Raw genomic sequence first — 24,375 nt, forward strand, 5'->3', positions numbered from 1 at the left:
ATTTCTATGTAATGCCTAGAAGGAATCTGCTCTTTAAGGCATGGCACCTGATTTGGGGAGCCTAGTAATTAATGACTACTCCCTAACTACCCACTGTGTATTGCTAAGCACTTAAAAGGGGATGACTACAGAATGTTTAGTAATCAATGAAACCTGGTTCAAGTTCATCTGGGGAATTAGAATTTAATAAATTTGAAAAAAGAGGATTAGGATGGCCTTAAAAGTCAGGATAAGGAGTTTGGACTTTATCCTTTGGAGAGTGGGGAGTTGTTGGAGATTTTTGAGTAAGGGAAGTATAAAACAATTCAAAAAGATTACTCTGCCAGCAAAATTTGGAAGAGAAAATATTGGATAAGCCTATCTGAAAGCTTTTTCAATAAATATTCATTAATAAAATATTCACAAGGCTTTATTAAAGCTAAATTTGGATGATAATGGAAAGTGTTCATATAACAAAGACAGGATGATGGAAAAATCATAGAATTTTGGGTTGGGAGGAATCTAATAATAATCTCACTTCACTGAACAGAGAAAGAAACAGTTCAGAAATCAGATGAACTTTTCTGAACTCATACATCTTGTTAATGACCAAATCAGAACTCGAGGCTGGTCTTTGGAGAACTAGTCCACCATGACATAAAAGATGTAAAAAGAAAGAGGACTCCAGGCAGACAGAGAAGTGAGAAAAGGCAAAAACAAAAACAACAAAAAAGAATTATTTAGAACATATATATATTTGTATGTACATATATAACATATATGTACATGTATATATTACACACATATAGTATGTATATATGTATATATATTGTGTGTATATGCATGTATACACATATATAGTCAACCTATTACTAACTCTGATTGCCACCCTTCTTGTTTTAGGGGTAAAATATGTTCCCACTTCCCTTCCCATACCCTCCCCAAGGTAGATGAAGTAAATACATATTGTCTGAAAATTGGTAGAAATGATAATGGAGAATACAAATTATAAACCCTTGCATCTATATACCACTTTATGGCTTTCAAAGTTTATCTACAATCTCAGATCAGCCATATATTATTATTCTAATTATTTGGAGAAAGGAACTAGAAATTAGAGAATTTATGACTTTGTCAAGGTCATACCATGGCAAGACAGGGAATTATTTTTCCTTATTTCCAATCCCAGTTGCTTTTCCCTCTATTGGGTTCTAACTGTGATAGCTAAAAATCACATCCTTCAGACAGATTTTTTATTTTCCTGTCTCAGATATTTTGGGGCTTAGAACCAGTGGACCATACTATTCAGAGGGCTTATGTAGCTTTCTCATTTTATGGACGAGAACACTGAAATCTAGAGAGGGAAAGAAAATTGTTCATAGTCGCACAAAATGGAAATTCAAAATCAGGAGTTCTTGGTCCAAATTCAGTTTTGCTTTGTTTTGTTTTTAACTCGTTTCAAAATGCTTCCTTGGGAAGCTTTCCTCACCTTGCCAGACAGCTACTGTGTTGCACTGTGGCTTCTGTGCTTGTGGGTTTGGTTTTGTTTTTGCTATTTTTCTGGGTGCAAACATTTTTGAGAATTTTCAAATAAGCACTCAGAGCTCTTTCTGCTCAGATTAATTTGTTGGGAATGCTTTGGATTCTTTGTGCTTTGGCTAATGAAAGGAGAGCCCTGCCAAAGGTCAGGACAAATAAGGCAGGAACGTGAAGTATGCCTCCCAAGTGAAGCATTTTGCATTTCCCAGGGACATATTTTCTCTGGGATTTGGACCTTTTCGCTGGGTTTGTACATCCGGGGACCCCCAGGACCTAGTGACCACAGACCTGCTGGCTACATCCGTTCTGGAGGAAGCTATCAAACATGGAGGTAATTCCACTGTAGTAATTGAAGGCAATCAACTTCTGTCCCTCGTATTATAAAATAGAATAATTGATTCATAGAATTTCAGAGCTAGAAGAGATCTTAGAAAATAGGATGTTAGAATGTCCATCGAATATCAGAAATGAGAACGGCCTCAAGAAAGTAAAATGTTAGAAATGGAAGGGTTTAACTTCTATTGGATTGCTTGCTGTCTAGGGGAGGAGGAAAAGAGGGAGGGAGAAAAATTTGGAATACGAGGTTTTGCAAAGATCAATGTTGAAAATTATCTTGGCATGTATTTGGGGGGAGGAAAAGCTATTATTATTTTTAAAAAGAAAAGAAAAATACAAAAAAAGAAGGCTAACTTAGAGTGTAGAATACCAGGGCTGAAAGAGACCCTAATCAATCACCAAGCATTTATTAAATACCTATTATGTACCAGGCACTGATGATATAAAGACAAAAATGAATCAGTCCTGATTCTGAAGGAGTCTGTAGTCCATCAAAGGAGATCATGTATGGATGTATATACAGGGATCATACCAGCAGTTGGGGTGATCAGAATTCTGCCTTAGAAATGCCTGAAATATCAAAGCTGAAAGGGACCCAAGAACATAGGATGTCAGAGCTGGGAGTAGTCCTTGAACATATTCATGTTGGAGGTGGGAAGGCTGAAAAGATCCTCAAAACCATCCCTTCATTTTGCACAAGAGAAAAGTAAAACTGAAGTAGTTTACGTGACAGGTGTCCCATTTGCAAAGTGGGGAGACATAGTCTATCTCTGTCTCACCTCCCTGCTCACTGTATTCCCCTTTTGAAATCTTGTGGGTTGGATCAAATAAGTTCTTTCAGCCTTAATTTTTTTTTTTTTAATTCTTTTAATTCCCAGGCCACTGTTCTTAGAAGTGGGAGTCATCATCTCCAGTGAAATGGAATTAAGGGAAGAGGGAATTAGCATTTATTAAGCACCTACTAAGTGCTTTACAAATATGATCTCTTTGATCCTTACAACAAGAACTTTGGAAGCAAGGAAGAGGCATAAATAACCATAAGCGACTTTCATAGAACTTGGGTTAGGGATAGAGAAGAATAGGCAAGTTCTGGGTCTAGGACATATCTAATGAACAAATAGAAGGGACAATAAAGATCCGGAGAAACAAAAATAAGCAGGTTTTTTTAATAACATTTTATTTTTAAGGAATTTTCTTAAAAGCTAGAATTTATGTTGTTCAATGGTTTTCAACTCTTCATGACACATACACTCATATATAGGCAAAGATACATGAATGATTTGCCAGTTCCTTTTCCAGCTCATTTTACAGATGAATGAACTAAGACAAAAAGGGTTAAGTGATTTATCCAAGGATAGTAAGTGTCTAGACTGAATTGGAACTCAGGTTTTTCTGATTCCAGGCTTGGTACTCTATCCAAAAAACCACCTAGCTGCCCTAGCACTTAAGTGGTGCTTTTTTAAAGGTTTGAAAAGTGCTGGGCATGTGGTATTTCATTTGACCTTCACAACAATCCTGTTATTAAGATAGCAAACAGAATTTAAGCAACTTGCCCACGGTCATACTGTTAAGTATCTGAGGCAAGATTTGAATTAAGATCTTTCTTATTTCAAAACCAGCACTTTATCCACTAAACCTCCCAGCAGCCCAACTGAAGCAAATAAGGACAAAACAGACCCCTACATTCTTCATGATGTTCCCATTTCTTTCTTTTTTGTTTTAGTGAAAGACTCTGTGAAGCAACAATATGCTGATAATATCCGCTGGATCCGAGAAGCTGGGAAACACAAGCTAGTAAGTAGATTGTGGGGGGGGAATGATGGTAATCTAAGGGGAGCAAACATGGCCAGTTACACTGGCAAACAGTATGTTAAACTGTACTGACAGAATCCCAGAAATTCAATTGAAAGGATTGTCAGAGGCAACCAGATGCTCTATAACATCTCTCACAAGTGGTCACCCTCAAAGATGAATGGATATGAGTCCTATTTTGGGTCCTAGCAATAGGTAGGTTCCTGATGCAAGATGATTCTAATAAGCCATCTTCCCTCTCTTTCGTCCCACTATCTTTGGGATAGGGACTCAGTTTATTAAAGTTTTATTAAAGATCATATTTGAACTCGGGTCCTCCTGACTTCAGGGCTGGTACTCTATCCACTGTGCCACCTAGCTGCCCCTGGGGCTGTAGTTCTTAAGGAAGCTTAGAGGGCAATCAGATTCAAAAAGCATTATTTAATTTTAAGCAAGAAGCTGAAGACCCTAAGAGTAGTTTCCTCACTGATGCAAATAAAAAGGAGATTTGGAAGGGAAAGTCAAATTAGGGAGGTAAGCAGTTGGTTAAGAGGATGATGCTGACACATTTAACTTATATTGGATTGCTTTTGCAAAAGTGAATGTTGAAAGCTATCTTTTCCTGTATTTGGAAAAATAAAAAGCTATTCTATAAAGAAGATTGTGCTGAGAATAGAATCTGAATTTCTAGATCATATCTTAAAATATAGAAATAAAGAGCTTTTGGCTAGGGATAAAGGTTACCTAATGAAGACTGGTTAAAAATATTTTTGCTTGGAGCATTCCAAATTTGATCAAGAAGACTTTCTGAAAAGAGAAGGGGAGAGAAAAACAAGCAACAAATCTAGCTTTATTTCTATCTACTTAGTCATTAGATAACAGTAGTTACTATAGTAAAAAGAATAAAAGCAGTTAGATGTTCAGAATACCCAGGTAAAAAATGCAGTAAATAAGCCAGCAATAAAACATATTCTTTTAAATACTTATGATGAATACATAAGTACAGGTAATAGACAAGATGGAGCAGAAATCACAACGAAAGGAAACTAATCAATATCACTGAGACTTATTGGGGTGGGATTTGTGTCTGAACATAGTTATGAAAGTACATTTTTGTTGGTGGTGATGTCCGATCATTTTTCAGTTGTGTCTGATTCTTTGTGATGCTATTTAGGATTTTCTTGGCAAAGACAATGCAATGGTTTGCCATTTCCTTCTCTAGCTCATTTAACAGGTGAGGAAACTGAGGCAACAAAGGTTAAGTGACTTGCCCAGGATCACAGTACATTCAACTTAAAGGGACAGGAGAATAGTGCCACATATGTTAAGAAGATGCAGTCATTCATGTGATGAAATCCAGGAATCAAGCTAGAGAGGCAAAGCATAGAATATTTGGATGGTGATCAAGAAGGAGAGAAGCAGGAATGATATTATTTTAGGCATCTCTTAATGACCACCTGGATAGGAGGAAACATATGAGATTGCTCAGAAAACAAATCAATAGCCTGGTGTGGAAAGATGATTAATCATGGAAAGATGAAAGTTGGGAGACATCTGCTGGAAGTTTATTCACCAGAAGCAGAACAGCTAATAAGTTATTAGTTTGCCCTGGTGATTTCATCCTTAAAAGGTAGAGTAAGCAACAAAGGGAAATGCTAATGTGGACTTTTCAACAAGGACTAGCTAGTTCTTGATGAAGCAAAGGGAACCTTGGAGAATAATTAACCATTCCCTGTAAGGATTCATTATAGAAGATGAAAAAAAAACAGACAAATGTAGCTGGATATGCTCCTTGGATGGTAGCAAAGTATAATATGATTCACATTCAGAGAAGACACAGGTAGGAGTCCATGGCCAAAAATTGTACAGAGAAAATCAGTCCAAGAGGGACAGGAAACTACAAGATACAATCCTATAGACTCCAATCAAGACAATTCCAATGAAGAAGAAATGGGGAAATTAGCATAGATGTATAAGGAATCCATCCATCAGTTTTTATTTTCTAAGACATGGCTCAAAGCTGAAGCCAAAGACAGGTAATGAAGAATGAATATGAAAACATGACATGGCTCTGGAAGGGCAGTACCAGAAGTACCAAAACTTAAAATGAAATTTGATTTACAGTGAATGCTCAGGACATCGAAAGAATTTTGTTGTTTAAAGGAGGGGAAAGAGGAGAGGGGAGAAACAAAAAAAGGTCACATAAAGAAAAAAAAAAAAAGATCACATAAAAGATCATTGATTTAAAGCTGGATAGGACAGCTACTTGGGGTGGACCAGACAATGATAATGAATGACAAGAGAAAGGGGGAAAAACAACATTAAAATTTGCTTCTTGCTTCTGTTTTCTCTCCCAAGTAGAATAATCTTTGAAATGAAAGGAACACACACACACACATACACACACACACACACACACACACACACACATACACACACATTTTTCCTATCTATGCTGACTTGTTAAATTCTGCTCCATAACTTGCTATTATTACTTAACCTCCTTCCACCCAGGGATCCCTCCCTTGTCTTCTTCCCTCACCTTTGCTTTCCCATCTGCACATCACTCCCCACTTATTTCTTTATAGATTTTGGAGGGTACTATACACCCTTCATGATATATATATATACAGTATTACCTATTGAACCCATTCCCAATGTGAATAGATTTTCAGAACTATGAGCCATCCTTCCCTCCCCTCCCCTGCCTTCTAATGCCTCTGAGTCCTCTGCACCTCATTTGTATAACACGATTACTATTTTTACCTTAAGTCTGCCAATCTTTTTTTTTTTTTTTTGAGTTACCCTATTGCGGATGTGATCTTAAACATATAGTTTACATTTCCCATGTTAAAAAAACAAAAACAAAAACATGAACAACTTGTCCATGTTCAGTTCCTTTAAATTGATATTTGATATTGGCTTTTATATGTTAAATTTTCTGTCAATGTTTGTGTTTGATTGATAGAAAGTCCTGAAAATCTACAAGTTCATTGAAGGTCCATTTCTTCTCATTCAAAATTATGCATAATTTTGCTGGATATAATATTTTTGGCCACAGGCCTAGTTCTTTTGATTGCTGGTAGATATAATCCCAGAATCTGTGGTCTTTTATTGTAGCTGCTGCTAAGTTTTGTACAAATCCAATTATACCTCTGATATATATTTTTTTTCTTGTTTCTTGCAAAATTTTCTCTTTGATCTGGGGATTTTGAAATTTGGTAATAATATCCTTGTGTGTTTCTCATTGAGGTGGTGATTGGTAGATTTTTATATTTCTACTGTACCCTCATGTTTTATCACTCCAAGATAATCTTCTTGGATTATTTCCTGCATTATTGTGTCAAGGTCCTCTTTTTCATCACAACTTTCAGGCAGTCCAATTACTTTTATATTTTCTCTTTTTGATCTGTTCTCCAGATCTGCCATTTTTCTTATGTTTGACATTCTGTTCTATTTTTTCATGCTTTATAACATTGTGTTATTTCTTGATGTCTCTTAGTTTCACTGTCACTATGAAAATTCTAATTTTCATAGAATTATGTTCATTTTTGAGACCTTTTCTAGTTCTAGTTTTAACTTTTTTTTTTCATAATCTTGTTTTCTTGGATGTTTTTTTTTTTTATTTCATTTTATTTTAGTTTTTCCTCAATGTCTCTTATTTGATTTTAAGTTCTATAAATTCTCTCTGGGCAGAGAGCTATTTCATGTTACTCTTTGGGGTAGAAGATTTCTTTTTTAACTAACATGTCCTCTTTCGAAGATGAACCCCAGTCTTCCCTGTTCCCATAATATGTTTCAATGCTGGGGTTCTTTTTGCCCATTCTTTTTTGTTTGTTTGTTTTTAATAATAGGTATTAGTGTAAGCATCTCTAATGGTGGAGTGGGGGGGGGATGGTGCCTCAGTCTTCCTCTCAGCTCTCCATTTTGACCAGGAACGCCAAACCAAGAGCTCCACCATTCTGCAAGTGTCCCTACCCCACTCCCTCTGGCACTCACTGGATGCTGGTTTCTTTTCACCCAGAGCCATGTCTCAGCAACACACAGGGTTCACTCAGTCTTCCTAGACTTCAATCCTGACTTGACAACCAGTCCTGGAAGTGAAAGTCTCTGTGGTTCCTTCTGAGACTCCAGCCACACCCAGTTAGCCCCAGGGCTTGGGTTTTCTGCAGAACTAGCCCAGCAGTGTCTGCACTTCAGACAGGTTAATGTCCAGGTATTTCTTCAGATCTTCTGGGGTTGTATCGGGAGAACCCCTGTTCTACCCCAAGTCTTCTTGATTTTCACCAGTTTGTCCTGAGGTGCAAATTTGTCCTGTTTGTGGGGGAAATCAGGAGAACCTGAAATTTGCCAACTCCCCCATCTTCCCAGAATTTCATTTTACCTAGACTTTAAACAAAGCATTTGGCAAAATCTCTTATTTTAATCTTGTTTAAAAGATGGTCAGATGGGCAGCTAGGTGGTGCAGTGGATAGAGCACCAGCCCAGAAGTCAGGAGGACCTGAATTCAAATTTGATCTCAGACACTTAACACTTCCTAGCTGTGTGACCCTGGGCAAGTCACTTAACTCCAATTGCCTCATGGGGAAAAAAGATAGTCATGTGAATTAGAACTCAACTTCTTAACTACGGTTTATGACCCCATATGGGGTTTTTCAACTGAATCACTAAATTATGGTTTATTATCCGCAAATGTTTGAATTGTATATATATATTTTATATACGTATATACCCAGAGTCATGTAAAGATTCCTCCAGCGAAAAGGAGTCACGAATAAAAAATAGTTTAAGAAGCCCTGGGTTAGCGGTTTATTAACCGCTTAAGTACCTAATGAACTGCCTGCATTGTTATCCCCAAAGAATCAGCTTAGAGGGAGTCCCTTAGAGGGACTTGGAGGAGTCAGTTAGAGACTGCAGCAGGAATCTATCATTGGTCTTATGCTGTTTTGTATTTTTATTAAGGTCTTGGATGAAGGCAGTGAGAAATACTTACAGAATCTGGAGGTGACAAAAATCTGGAAAGGATAGGACACACATTGGATGAGTCAGAAGGTCAGGATCCACAAAGATCTAAACAGACTGGAATGATGGGCCAAAACTAACAAGAGATGAAATCACATAGATTTCAATATAAAAGCCCTATATTTGGGTTCCAAAAAAATCATTTTTTCAAGTATGTAACATAGGAAACATGTCTAGAATATGTTTATTCATATGAAAGAAATAAGAGAGATCAGATGATTTTAAGGAAAGCTCCCTATGAGTTTTCACTGTGCTAAGGTTAACTCTAAAAGCTAATGGTATTATTAAAAATCCATTACTGGATCAAAAGAGCTTTGCAGAAGAAATGGAAATATACCAATAGAATAGAAGAATAGAAATATACCAATCAATGTTAAAAGCAATAGCTCTTTTTGTCTGCCATCTAAAGGGAAATTGAATGGCTTAATTGGAGACAACTAATTCAAGCTCTCACAGCTGGGCCAGCACTGACACCTCCAAAGCTGGATCGGGAAAGGGTTAGAGAAGGTTAAATGAATCAAGGACATCCCTAGGGATCCTTAGATGCTGCAGTTTTTAGACCATGGCAGGAAGAAGGTGTCCACAATTGTCTTTAGCGAGGCTACTCCCAGGACTTGACACGTGGTCACACTAAATTTTCTTGGGAATTCTGGAGTCCATGTTTCAGGGAAGTTCGAAGACAGGCTTCTCAGAGCTCAGGATTAAGGCACTTAGATATTTGTAGGGAAGAAAGGGTTCTCCTCAGCTGGGTCTGATAGGTTTCCCATACCTGAAGTCTTTGGTAAGATGACAACAATCAGCCAGGAAATTAGACATTTCTAGTCTGGATTAGGAAATTCTGGCTATTAAGGGGAGTGGGGAGAGCTATCCCACAGAAGGGCTTGGGCAGAAAGGAGAAGATAATAAGTAGGAAAAGGAGGTATGACTAGGGCATAAGCAGATTATATCAGAAGACTTCTTGATGTGGGGCTGTGAATTTGTTTTTTGGGTTTTTTAAATATTTTAATAAAGTTTGAATTCTTCATAATCCTATTTATTTTATTTTTGCATTTAAAATTATTGTGAATAATTAAAATTATTAAAAAATTATTAAAATTATGGGTCCACAGAAATGGGTCACCAAATCAAAGGAGTCTATAACACATTAAGATTAAAATTAAAATTAGGAACCCTTAACAGGCAGCTATATGGTGTGGTGAATAGAGTCCATGGTATAAAGTCAAAAACCTGAGTTCAAATCCCACACACTTACAAAATGTGTAAACCTGAACAAGTCGTTTAATTTGTTACCTCTCTTTCCTCATTTATGAAATGGAGAAATTCATAGTATCTACCTGCCAGATTATTGGCATATTCTTTGGAGCTACTTATTCTGTGAGGATCAAATGAGTTACATGCTTTCAAACAAACAAATGACTCCTGGATTAAAGAAAGCAAGGATGGAGGGGGAAAGATTTAGAGATGATGTGACAGCTGTCTTGAAATATTTCAAAAGATGTTGTACAGAAGCAGGATTTGACTGATTCTTTTGGGTTATAGGAACAAGGACAAAAAGTAATGAGTAGAGGATATAGAAAAATAGCATTAGGCTTGATATAAAGGTAAAAAAAAACAAAACAAAAAAACAACTTTTCAAACATGAGGAGTATCCAAAAACAGAAAAGGTATCCTAGAAAGGTGATGAGGGCTCTCTCACTAGAACTCTTTCAGAGATCTGAATGAGCACTTGTTGTATAATGTTACAGAGAGGATTATTATTCAGGTATTACTGGAACTAGATGGACTGACATCCCTTCCACCTCTGAGATTTTAAGTCTGTGAGTTTAAAATAGATGTAGGAAAATAAATGCAGGATTGCCATCCCAATTCTACTGGGTGCAAAATTCATGCCTGATTCTTAGCACTAGACACTGTGGTGGTATATAGATATGTTTTTTTTAAAAGGCTTGCCCCATTTTTTTCCAAATTAAAAACAAATCTTTGCATAAGGATTGGTATAATGACTGATCAAATAATTTCACTGATATAGGGAACTTCTGGATAAGCAAACTCTTTCGTCCAATTCAGGGCATCAATTTCTCTTCAATTTATATTCTCATAAGAGTTCTCAAAAATGCTGAAGGGCCAAGTGATTTGTCCAAGGCTACACAGCCTTTATGTATTCTTAGTGAGACTTGAACCTGGATCTTCTTGGTTCTCTCTAACCACTATGTCATGCTGCCTTTCATAAAACAGAAATGCATAAAAAGATAATTAACATTATAAAACAATATCCAGTAGGTACTGAATGGATGCCCCAGATATATCCATGACATAATTTTACCATTTACAAATGAAGAGAAACAACATTTCTGTCCCTCTCCATCATCACTATATCCTTTCCTCCCCTTTGGGATTTTATAACTGAGAATGGAATTATGTTTACAAAAGATGCCTTAACCTTCCTGGAGAAAAGTTCTTTGTTTTGCAAAATTTAAGGACTCGTCAATGAATTTCAATGATATGTGTGATTCCACTGCAAATGGTCTGGCCATCCATCCTGACTGACTTGTTCTTCTTATCTTTTAGGTGGTAGGTTCCCAGGCACGGATTCTATACTCTGATCAGAAGGGTCGTGTGGCTATTGCTGTGGCTATTAATCAAGGCATCGCTCAAGGAAAGATTAAGGTGAGGTGAAATTCATCATGAAAGGATGATGACAGGGAAACAGGAGAATTCTGAGGTCCTGGCCTTTCCCAGAGAACCAGTAATTGATACCTTTATGTACCGAATGTACATGCTGCCTGAATCAATTGTGCACAATTTATTTTACTTATTTTTTATCCTGAACTGAAATACTCTCCCCCGCAAAAAGAACATTTCCATACACACTGCAGAAAAGCAAAACAGGATTCTGTATGAAACTGTGAATCTCAATTTGGGATAATTTGCTTTTTTAAAGAAATATATACTGAATTCTACACATTATTTTCAAAACTATCCTGTTTAGCTGTGCTTCCTTCTGAATTTCTTTCTGTTCTCCTCTGTACATTTTTTTTCTTTTTGTTTTTCTTCCTTTTTTTAGGAGGCAATTGGGATTAAGTGACTTGACTAATGTCACTAGTAAGTGTTTGAGGACTGGAGTCCTCCTGACTCCCTTCTGGGTATTTGAAAACAGTTTTCATGGCTTTCTTTTTGAGAGGCTAGAGAAAGCTAGAAAAAGGGAAAAACCTTGTAATAAATGAGCATAACCAAACAAAACAAATCTACAAGGTGATCATGTCCAAAAAATGGATATCACTCAATGCTCTGTGCCCATCCTCTCTGTTATGACATGGGTAACATGCTTCACGATCCATGTCCAGAAACACAGTTGGTCCAACATAAATTTTACACACACACACACACACACACACATACACACACACACGTGTGTGTGTGTATCCAATTCTTTTCATGAATAGGATGCTTTTTGACTCTGTTTAACCTTTGTCTTATATGTCTTATTAAATAGCTGATGATAATATTTCAAATCATTGGCATTAGATGGATTTGATGGTTTATACATTTTTACTGTTTTTCTTAGGTTCAAAATAATTATATTTGGAAGTCCTTCCTAAAAGAGTCATTTTCTTCAGCATCTCTATGACTTTTTTACTTCATAAATTTTTATTTGTTTATTTTTACATTTCTATAATTATCATGTCAAATATCTAACTATTGTTAAAATACCCAGATTGTCTGACAGACTTGCAGACTGAAATACATTTTAGCTATTTTGGTAATATATATATATTTGCTTTATGCTGAAGCAATTGGGGTTAAATGACTAGCGCACATAGCTAGGAAGTGTTAAGTGCCTGAAATCAGATTTGAACTCAGGTCTTCCTGATTTCAGGGCTGGTGCTCCATCCATTGTGCCATCTAGCTGCCCCTATTTTGTTAATTTTTTAAAAGTTGAATTCATCATTTGTTTTTACAATCATCTTGATTTCTGAGCACGTGTCTTCTCCTCTATGAATTAAAGAGCCATTCTTTGTAACAAAGAATATTTTTTAAAAAGAAAAGAAAAGAAATCAGTTCAATAAAACCAAGAATCAACCAACTCTGACAGAAACCCTAATTAAAGGTAGAAATTAGCTAGAGAAAATTGGTTGCTCTAATTTTGGGCTATAATATAAATATTTACACAGAATATTTACAATCCTAAAGTCTTTTTTTTTAAATTTAATAGCCTTTTATTTACAGGATATATGCATGGGTAACTTTACAGCATTAACAATTGCCAAACCTCTTGTTCCAATTTTTCACCTCTTACCCCCCACCCCCTCCCCCAGATGGCAGGATGACCAGTAGATGTTAAGTACATTAAAATATAAATTAGATACACAATAAGTATACATGACCAAAACGTTATTTTGCTGTACAAAAAGAATCAGACTCTGAAATATTGTACAATTAGCTTGTGAAGGAAATCAAAAATGCAGGTGGGCATAAATATAGGGATTGGGAATTCAATGTAATGGTTTTTACAATCCTAAAGTCTTACAGGATAGACAAACTCTTAGAGGATGTTCTGGTCTTTAACTCTTAGCCATCAAAGGTTTATCTTCATTCAGCTAACTTAGTATATCTTTACCTTCTCCAGGGAAAGAAATACCTTATGGTTTCTAATCTATTAGCCAGCCTTCAATTTCATCTAACTTACTTTGCTGACATATCTATAAATATAGATAAAAAGATATGGCTATAGATATATCCATAGATATAGATTTACATATATATATGTATATATATATATATCTTTTTAAAAAAATGACAGTTAACTCCTGCCACATCTTAACCATTTAGCACAATGTCTGTCACATTATAAGTGCTTAATAAAAATGTTTCTTTTTCTTGTTCCTCATAGATTCCATTCTAAAACAAACCTCCTTTGTGACAGAGAAGAAATTTAGCCAAATTGATCACAATATTAACTATGTATATAGCATCTTCCCATCTGTCCACTAAGAGAAGGGAATTTGTTGCATTATCTCTTCTTTATGGCCTATGGTCATTGCACTTAATCTGAGATCAAATGCTATTTTAAAATTGTTTTCATTTAATTATTATAAACATTATAGCTATTGTTTTCTTGGTTCATCCTTCTTCACTCTGCATCAGTTTATATAAACCTTTCTATAGTTTTGTTTCTCCTATTTGTCCTTTCTTGTGGTACAATAACATTCCATTACATTTATAGACTACAATTTGTTCATTACCAAATGATGGGTATTGACTTTGCTTCCAGTTTTTTGCTATCATGTAAAAAAACCTATGAATTTTTTTATATACATAGCCTTTCTTTCTGTCTTTGATCTCCTTGAGGTATATGTCCACTAGTGAGATCACTAGGTCAAAAGGTATTTTGCTAAGTTAATGACTTTTCTTGCATAATTGCAAATTGTTTTCAAACTAGTTGGATCAATCCACAGTTCCATCAATAATGTATCACTGTGTCTGTCTTCCCTCAACAGCTCTAATTTTGATTATTTTAATTTTTTTTTTACTATATTAGGAGTGAAGTAAAATATCATAATTGTTTTAATTTGCATTTTCTATTATTATTACAGATCTAGAGCATTTTATGTGATTATTGACAGTGTATTTTCTTTTTGTAAAAACCGTTGTTCATCGACTTTTGATTTGTACCTATCAGAAGGCTTTGCTGAGTGTTTTTGCTTGAATACCTAGGCTCCTGTGGTCCTCAGCCGAGACCATCATGATGTCAGTGGGACAGACAGTCCCTTCAGAGAAACATCCAACATTTATGATGGATCTGCTTTTTGTGCAGGTGAGAGGGATGATGAAGGTTCTGAGAGAAAAAGCTCTGAGATGAATAAAGTAGTCAGGAGGAAGGAGGATTTGATTTGAATCTTAAGAGATGGGCAGGGTTTGGATGGTTTAAGGAAAAGACATTCAGGAAGAATCAACAGCATGAAATACTATAGTTTGTATTTTAAAACAATATCTAAAAATGTGTATTGAAGAGCCCTGTGAAAAAAAGGTTAAATGAGCCATGTTATTTACCTGGTCAAAAGGATCAAATTATTATAAGGACATGAAAAAAATTAGTCAAATGACATTTTCTTTCTTTTTTTTTTTTTAATTTATTTAATAGCCTTTTATTTACAGGATATATACATGGGTAACTTTACAGCATTAACAATTGCCAAACCTCTTGTTCCAATTTTTCACCTCTTACCCCCCCACCCCCTCCCCTAGATGGCAGGATGACCAGTAGATGTTAAATATATTAAAATATAACTTAGATACACAATAAGTATACATGACCAAAACGTTATCAAATGACATTTTCAAAAATTCTTATGATCTTACTCTTTGGTAGGAGGACAACCATATCTATCAATAAAGTTGTATTAATAGAGCACAATGGGTATGGGGCAAACTGGCCATTTGAATAGGAGATAAATTGAGTTATTGACTGAAAAATTATTTCTGAATGATAAAGGTATAAAATATTGCCTAGAACAAGACTAATTTTTATACAAAAATACTCACCAATCAGTAAACAAGCACTTATTAAGCCTACTATGTGCTATGCACTGTGCTAAACAATGGAAATACAAATATAAAAATGAAATGATATTTATTCAAATGAATATCAGCACATTCAAATTCATTCCTTTGGGAAACTTCCCAAAATAACTATTTTGTTGTTGTTCAGTATTCAGTTCTGTCTGACTCTTCATAACATCACTTGGGGATTTCTTGGCAAAAATATTGAAATAGTTATTTCCTTCTCTGGATCATTTTACAGAAGGGAAACTAAAGAAAACAGGGTTAATGACTCATTCAGGGTCATACAGCTAGTAAATGTCTGGGACAGGATTTTAATTCAGGAAGATGAATATTCCTGATTCTAGGCCTAACATTTCCTGTGCACTATGGTACCACCGTTCTGTCCTCAGGGAAGTTAGTTATTAGTTATTAGTTACATCAATTAGTTATTAAGTACACTAATACGTTACATTGAACAGCCAGATCTCTTCATGACGTGGCAGAATTAAAGCTACTGAGTGAAAATGGGGAGATCTGGGTTCAAATCCCAACTCCAGCATTTACTATCTGTGTGACCATGGGCAAAGATATAATTAAGATAGGATGCATACAGCTCTGACTTTAGGCAGATTTTGAATTTTGAATGCAAAATTTTTCCTACATGAATTCCTTTGAATGGATACATGAATTCTATTGAAACAGTTTGATTAAATCCAATAAGCATTTATTAAGTGCCCACTGTGTACAAGGCACTGTATTATCTATTAAGGATACAACATCAAAATAGTCTCTGCTCTCAAGAACCTCCCATTCTAATTAGGGAAGGGGTATCCAATCAAGGATTGTCTAGCATATGCCATTGTGGAAGGTAGTCTGATTTTACTAGACCATTCCTGTCACTTTTCCCCACCCTTTGTTCTGGCTCAGGACAACCTTTCTAGGAGGTCATTGCCTCTATTCTTCCCCTCTCTCACTTCTGGGGTTGGAGAAAACCTAAAAGGCATAAACTAACCTGTCATCTGGGAGATAAATAACTTGCTCAAGAGAGTTGCTTAAAAAAAATACTAGAATAAAGGTTCCAAGTCCATATGGTTTCTCTTTTCTGCATAGTTAGAAAGTATAAATATACAGATCATTAGTAAAATTCATAGAACTCTGAGTCCCTAGGATATTCTTTTGATCACCAGACAAGAGAGGGAATTTTTCCAACCAGTTCAACTTGATGTAATTAATTATTTACAGGTTTTCTCTCCTCCTTCCTCAACAGCCATATCATATTCTGTGGAGAAAAAAAAAACACAACTCAAGATAGTTAAAACTATTTTCTCTTTACTAGAAAGTCAGTGTTTAAAAATACAAATGACCAATAAGTAAAATTAAAAATTAGCAGAGAAACTCTTAGGAATGAACCATACTACCAGTTGCATGCATCAGTAAAAAGAAGGGAGAAGCTGTAGAATAAATTCACTATTGTTCCAGTAGTTTTTCTAATAAGTGGGCATAATTCAGTTTCTCCTTGTTGGGCTTTATTATCTTAGCCATAAGCCAGGTAAAGGAAAAAGCTCCAACCGCTCTATGGCTTAGAGTCAGTGCCCCAGAAAAAGTCTTCCGCTTTCTGCCATTGCTGCTGTTACCACTCATTCTCTTCAGAGTGATTTAAAAACTCACTGCTGCAGAGATCTCTGACTTCCAGTTCTGATCCTGTGATAGTTTCATCTTAGCAACCTAGTTTCTCTCAGAAGGCAACATTCATTTTCCCTTTTTTGCCACCTATTCCAATATGGTGAGCATAACATGGAAGCTTAGAGATAATTTAACCCGCATTTCTCAAATTATTAGCGATTTGGAACATTTTCCCCCACTTGGCTATTAATAACAAGTCAGCCTGTTTAAGTGTTTCCAGAAAGACTGTTACACAAGTAAGCAGATGAGTAAATGAATGATCATTTGAGATGAATCTAGTACTAACAACCAGGGCAATCATGAATGATTTCCCTATGGAGGTGGGACCCAAGCTCATGAAAGAATTTAGGGAGTTTAAAAAACAAAATTGAGAAGGGAACATGTTCCATATGTGATGGGCAAATTATCCAGTGAAGGGCACAGAAAGCAGAAAGCTAGGCTCCGGGTACAGAAAGTAGATTTGTTTGTCTGGAATTTAGAATGCTTGAAGGGGAAGTCTGGAAAGAGAGGCTGGGGTCATGAAGGACTTTGAGAGGTTATGAAGGACTTTAATACCATTTTAGTTTAGACAAAATATAGAGCCAAGCTTCTCAAGCATATGAGAAATATGGTCAGACTAATGGGATAGAAAGACTATTTGGCAGCTATATGGGTTATGGATTAGTGAGGGGTAACATCGGAAAAAGTGAATCTAATTAGCAAGCTGTTGTGATATTATAATAGTGCAGACAAGAGGAGATGAAGTAAATTTGGAAGTAGTAAGAAAGAGGACAGATGGTAGAGACATTATAGAGGCATAATTGGTTTAAAAAAAAAAAACCCAGCAAATTATATGTAGGATGAGGGAAAGGGAAAAGGATTTTTAAAATAGTTGCCACTTTCAGTATTAATAAGATTTATGATACTTTTGCTTTTCTCTTCAGATACCCTAAATTGATCTAAGAATCATTGGCATAGAACTTACTGTTGAAAGCACAGGAGTTGATAAATATTACTGGGAGTATAGATAAAAAAAAAGACTTAAAACTTTGGAACACACCTATACATAAAAGGAGAAATATGAATGATGACCCAGCAGAGGAAACTGAAAAGGATACAAAAACTAGGAGATGGCAATATCATAAAAACCAAATAAAGAGAATATATCATAGGGCAGAAAGTGGATGATTATCAAAGGCTGCAAAGAGGCTGAGAGAAAAGAAAATATATTAGGCATATGGCATTTAAAGGACCTTAGTTAATTTTGGAGTAAGTAATTTCAAAAGAGAGATAGGTTGGAGGCAAGATCAAAATGAATCAAGGGATGAATGAGGGCAAAAGAAGAAAATATGGACAGAGTCAAAGGAGGGACATAACCATGCATTGGGGAGATGGCAGGATTAAGTGAAGAAACATGGGTCCTGTCTGTAAGCAGATAGGGAGAGCTTGAAAGTTAGAGAGAGGGTTTAATTATAGCGTAGGGCAAGCTTCTAAAAGAGATAGGAAAGGATGGGATTAAAGTCACAAGTAGCACCTAGCTAGCAAGAATAATTAGTTAAGGTAGGAAATATCACATGTCATTGTTATTAATTTTTTTACTTAAAAATTAATGCATTTTATTTTGTTGATATTTTCCAATTACATTTAAAAATATTTTTAACTTTCATTTTCAAGATTTTGAGTTCTAAATTCTCTTTCTCCATCCTGCCCCTTCTCTACACTTTGAGTATACTAATTCTATATGAAAAGTCATGGGAATCATAGTTCCATATTAGTCATGCTGCTGTTGTATCCCTAGTATATAGTACAATGCGTGACATAAACTAGGTACTTGGTAATTGCTCATCAATTTGAATTGGATTGAATTGAGAACCATGTTGTTATTGCCTTTAAAGATATTTTGAAATTGGGGCAGCTAGATGGTGCAGTGGATAGACTACCAACCTGGAAGTCAGGAAACCCTGAGTTCAAATCTGGCCTCAGACACTTAATACTTTCTAGCTGTGTGACCCTGGACATGTCACTTAACCCCAATTGCTCTAGAAAAAAATTTATTTTGAAAGTTTGTAGCATTATATAAATGTAAAGTATTTAATATGATTAAGGACCATTCATTTGCCTAGTAGTTCATTCACCTTCCCAGACCCAGTTCTAAACAGACTCATAATAAATGGAGAACTATTTATTTCTATCATTATTCTATCCATTGGAAAAGACATGGCTATGTTGGGGTTCCTTTTTATGGAAAAACATCATAGGACCTGGAGCTCTCTTTCTCCCTAGACATGGCGGTGCAGAACTTCGTGGGAGATGCCTTCCGAGGTGCCACCTGGGTGGCTTTACACAATGGAGGTGGAGTTGGATGGTAAGAAGTTCTGGGAGAAGAAAGTGTAATCGGTTTTTCATAACAGAGTTCAAACTTTGTTGGGGGCTGCCCTTAGTTTCTGGTTTACTCAGTCAAGCAGAATGGTGTAATAGAAAAGCTGCTGCACCAGGAATCCAGACATCCTAATTTAGCCCTAACTCTGTTACTAATTAATCTGTGTGAACTTGGACAAGTTATTTTACCTTTTCAGGCTTCTATATTCTCAGATAGAAAATGGGGACATTTCTGCTCTATGTTTTTGACCTTCTATGACATCCCATTCCCTAAGCCTCAAGACATAATTTCTTTGCTATGTTGACAATGAATATTTCTAAAAGTTCTGGGGAGCAAGAGGCAGAGGGCATGTGATGTGATAATCTAGTATAAAGGAAGGAAAACATGATAGGCAGCTGGGATCATGACTAGTTGACTCTGGTCTTAGCTATGTCAACATTATGTTGGGTAAATATGGGCTTCATTTGTAAAGGAGGGAGAGAAGTAAAGGAAAATTTGGCTGAGTGATTTCCAAGGTCTTAAGATTCTATCATCCCCATGGCCAGGGGTGGGGGGGAGAGGGAAGGGGACATGGCCATTACTGAGAGAATGCTGGGAAAGAATGGGGAGAAACCTCTCCCCAACCATTTTATAAAAAGCTTTTAGTAGGTGGCCTCCCTCACAGTGTTCTCAATGACAAGGTTCTTTCCCTCTTGTGGCTAAAAATAGTTTGCAAGTATTTGGATTTACTCAAAGTTTTACCTTTAAAAGAGAAACAGCAAAACCAGATAAGGAGGGAAAGGTATAATTGTGTTTTTATGAATTATTCTTTAGCAGGATAAACTCATCTTTTTGTCAATCAGAAGGGCAGAGTCATTTCAAAGCCATATTTCCCAGATACCTAAATGAAATTTAGTAAATAATTTTAAAAGCTTACTACAAGGAGTAGCTAGGTGGCATAATGGATAACGCACCAGCCCTGAAGTCTGGAGGACCAGAGTTCAAATCTAGTTTAAATACTTAACACTTCCTGGCTATGTGACCCTGGGCAAATCACTTAATCCCAATTGCCTCCAGAAAAAAAAAAAGGCAACTTACTATAATGAGATATTATGTAAGGGCTGCAAATACCACAGAATTCTTAGCCTCAAGGAGTTTACAAATGAATAGTCAGAACGAGATGAATTTACAAAAGAAATTAATAAAAAGGTCGAATGCATTGCCCTGCTTTTCCCTACCTGAACCACCAGAGTAACAGACATTATTGTTTAGGTCTCCTGATTATTTGAAAAACTCTGATTTGAAACTCTCCTCAGAGGGCTAAAGTTTGGTGAGCGAATACCAATTCATCTACTCCACTAGATGTGGGGATAAACAGATAAGAAGATGATTCACATTCCATCCAACTGTCTACCTGGGCCATCTTTTTAAAAATTTTCAATTTTCAAGCATTCATTTTTTTTCTCCCTCCCACCTTCCTTTTCTAAAGGAAAATAAAGAAACATAGAATCCCTGTATCCCATCAAGAAAAACATTCCCACATCATTTACATACAAAGAATGCATTTCTTCTTTTGCATATTAAAGCCATTATTTCTCCATCATAGGTGGATATTAGCCTTTTTTATCAGTAGTCTTAGATCATGATTGACAGTCTGATGAAGCAGAGTTTGTAAGTTCCAAAATTGTTGTTTTACAATATTGATATGTGAATATCAATATAATACTGATGTTATGTATTATTTTTTTTCATTTTGTTCACTTTACTCTGTACCATTTGACAGAGGTCTCTTCTGCAACTGTCCATTTCAGCATTTCTTATAGAACAATAATATTCCATTACATTTATAAATCATGATTTCTTTAGCCATTCCCCAGTGGTGAGTATTCCCTTATTTCCATTTGGGGCTATAATGAAAAGAGATGCTCTAAATGTTTTTATACCTATGAGCGTTCTTTTTCTTTGATCTCTTTGAGTATAAGTCTAGTAGTGATATCGATAGATAAAGCTGAACATGCAGTTCAGTAATGTTTTGTGCATAATACCAATTGCTTTTCAGAAGAGCTGGACCCATAGGTCCAACAGCATAGCATTATGTCTGTATTCCCCCTGCCCCTCCAACATGTACAATTTTTTTTTTTTTTTTTTTTTTTTTGCTATCTTTCCCAAGTATGAGAAGGAATCTCATAATTACTTTCATTTGCATTTCTCAAATTGTTAGTGATCTGGACCATTTTTTTTTTCCATATGGCTATAGGTGGTCTTGATTTCTTTCTTTGAGAACTGCCTGCTCATATCTTTAGACCATTTGTCACTCGGGGAATGGCTCTTAGTCTTATGCATGTGATACTGTTAGTCATATATCTTGGAAATGAGACTTTTATTGGAGAAATTATGTGAGAAAGATTTGGCCCAGTATACTATTTTCCTTTTAGTTTTGGAGACATGTTGGATTTATTTATGCAAACCCCTTTTAATCTTATGTCATTAAAATGACCAGTTTTATCTTTTGTAATCCTCTCAATTCCTTGTTTGGTCATGAGCTCTTCCTCTTTCTACAGATATCCAAGCTATCTTGAAATCTGCCTTTTCATACCAAACAAACTCACACCCACCCACACCCACCCACCCACCCACCCACCCACACACTATAGGTCTTTTCCCTTTCTTTGACCTTTTTTTTTTTATTTTATGCTGGTACTGGAATCTTTGAGTCATAGTGTTTATAATTTTTTTTGTGTTATTTTCAAATTTTTTCTAGAATGCCTGAACCAATTTTAGAATATAAGAATATAAGCACTTTGAGTGCTTTTTTTATTTTTTTGGTCTTTCTAGCTCAGACTTCAGCACTGACTTTGCACAAAATAGAATCTAAGTATTGACTGAACTCCAAATCTAATTCATATGATTCTATGATGATTCTATAAGTTGAGTAAATGATAATAATTCTAGAATTTTAATAGTAAAGGGGAATAGATTCAATAGTAACTTGAGAGAATGGAAAAATTAAGTGAAGGTGGAACAGCTAGGTGGTGTGGTGGATAGAGCACCAGCCCTGAAGTCAGGAAGACCTGAGTACAAATCTGTCCTCAGACACTGAACAATTCCTAGCTTTGTGACCCTGGGCAAATCACTTACCCCTAATTGCTTCAGGGAAAAAAAAAGATCAAGCGTTTATTAGTTTTTAAAGTATAGAAAAGATTGGGTGACAAATGTGAGAAAAAAAAAGATCATGGATGGGGAAGGAGGCAAAAGGGAATGAGATGAAGGGTATAAAGTGGAAAGGCTGGTTTTTGTTGTTATTGTTGTTTTATAAGGACTACTTCATCCTCTGAGACTGGACAGAAAGGAGAAAATTAGTGAGAACAGAGGAAAAAATTGAGGTATGGAGGAAGGAAGAGAAGGGAATTCAGGATGAATAGCCTCAATTTTCTGAACAAAGTAGGAGGTGAGATCATCTGTTAAGAGGAGGTAGGGTAGAATTGAGGGCTGAAGAGGGGGAGAAGAATTGTAGCCTTTCATGCCTGTTAAAGCAGACATCTGAGAATTATTGGTGCTAGTATGGTCAGGACCCTATGTTTCCTTAATTAGATAGAAATGTGATCTAGTGTTAAATGAAGTAAAGAATTTTCAACTTGGTTGGAAAATTCCTTGAACCAGTGTAATGGATTCAAACTTTAATTGGTGATACTTTTAGGATAATTCTCCAAATTGATGCTTAAGGATAGAACTTAAGACAGAATTGTATCCTTTTTTTTTCTTTTCTGAGAAACTCTTAGTAATTTAATGCCATTATTGAATTAGTTCTCTCATTCTCTTAAGTGGATACAGGACAAGGTTTAATATTAATATTCTCTACTTAGAAATCCTTATCATGCCCTCAGGTAAATAATTTTCCCAAGATGATAAAGAGAAAATGAAAATTCAGAGCCCCTAAACTTCAGTAGGAATTATCCTTTATAATTTGTGATGGGAGAGTTAAACTTATGAGACTGTCATAATGTTGTTTTTCACCTTCCATATCTTTTTTCCCCATATATACACAGATAGATAGATGTTAATATATTTGTCCATGTAATTTTGGATATATTAGGGAACTCAGAGGAGCTGGATTTGAATCCCTGCTTTTTGGTATAGCTGAACCCAGAACCAAAGACCTAGGTTCAAATCTTGACTTTGCTAATTATTATGTAATCTTGAGCAAGTCACTCTGGGCCCCATTTTTCCAAGTTGTAAAATAAAGGAATTAGACTAAGTGACTTCTACAATTCTGACTGTTTCTAAATTTATGATCCATTCTGTTTGTTGAGCTAGGCAAACTAATGATTTGTATCTAGTTAACTTTCATTGGCCTTTTAGTATCTTGTCAAAATACTAATTGGCTGCAATGAGGAAAATAAAAATAACATTTTGGTTGAGAGCCAAAGAGGCAACGTAGGCACAATCTATTTTCTCATTGTTAGTAGATATCAATGGGCAGCACAGTGAATGATGTACTTGGCCTGGAGTTAGGAAGACCTGAATTCAAATCAGGCTTCAAACCCTTACTAGCTGTATGACCCTGGGCAAGTCCCTTAACCCTGTTTGCTTCAATTTCTTCATCTGTAAAATGTGCAGAAGGAAATGACAAACCTCTCCAGTAGTTTCTCTGCCAAGAAAATCCCAAATGAGGTCATGAAGAGTGGGACACAGTTAAAAAATGGCTAAACAACAAACATCTTTAGTTATGGCATACATAATTTATGAATTTCTTATGAACACTTCACAGAAACTTTGCTTCATTGTCAGTTTCCCAAGACAAGCAAAGCCCAAACAATAACAACAATTAATTTCTCCTTGATGAAAGTAATAATAAACAGCAGAACATCATAGCTTTCATTATGGAATGACTAGAACAGAATTCAGTCACTCACTCATTATTATTAGCACTTTTAGTTGGAAAACCCACTTTAAGCCTCACTGGGATATAGAACATATCCTTCAAGCCCACTAATTGCCATTTCACATTATACTTTTATACTGGGCACTAGTTAGATTAAACAGCCCTCAGCTTTATCTTTTTGGTTACTTCTGATCAATGGCAATAATTTCTTTTTCAAAAACTAAATTCTGCTACTCTTGCTGAAGTTGTAATTGCCAGCTAG

The 24,375-nt window shown here is 35.8% G+C and overlaps 1 protein-coding gene across 1 annotated transcript in view; it reads left to right on the forward strand.

Annotated features, from left to right (window-relative positions):
- Positions 1-24,375, forward strand: part of UROC1 (urocanate hydratase 1) — a 54,627-nt gene that overhangs the window by 25,303 nt on the left and 4,949 nt on the right. Inside the window, 5 exon segments of the mRNA XM_031955870.1 lie at positions 1,728-1,849; positions 3,578-3,648; positions 11,236-11,334; positions 14,383-14,482; positions 19,156-19,237. Of these exon segments, the coding sequence (XP_031811730.1) occupies positions 1,728-1,849; positions 3,578-3,648; positions 11,236-11,334; positions 14,383-14,482; positions 19,156-19,237 (474 nt within the window).

Source organism: Sarcophilus harrisii, chromosome 1 (assembly GCF_902635505.1).
Source record: "Sarcophilus harrisii chromosome 1, mSarHar1.11, whole genome shotgun sequence".
In the NCBI taxonomy this organism is placed as follows: domain Eukaryota; kingdom Metazoa; phylum Chordata; class Mammalia; order Dasyuromorphia; family Dasyuridae; genus Sarcophilus; species Sarcophilus harrisii.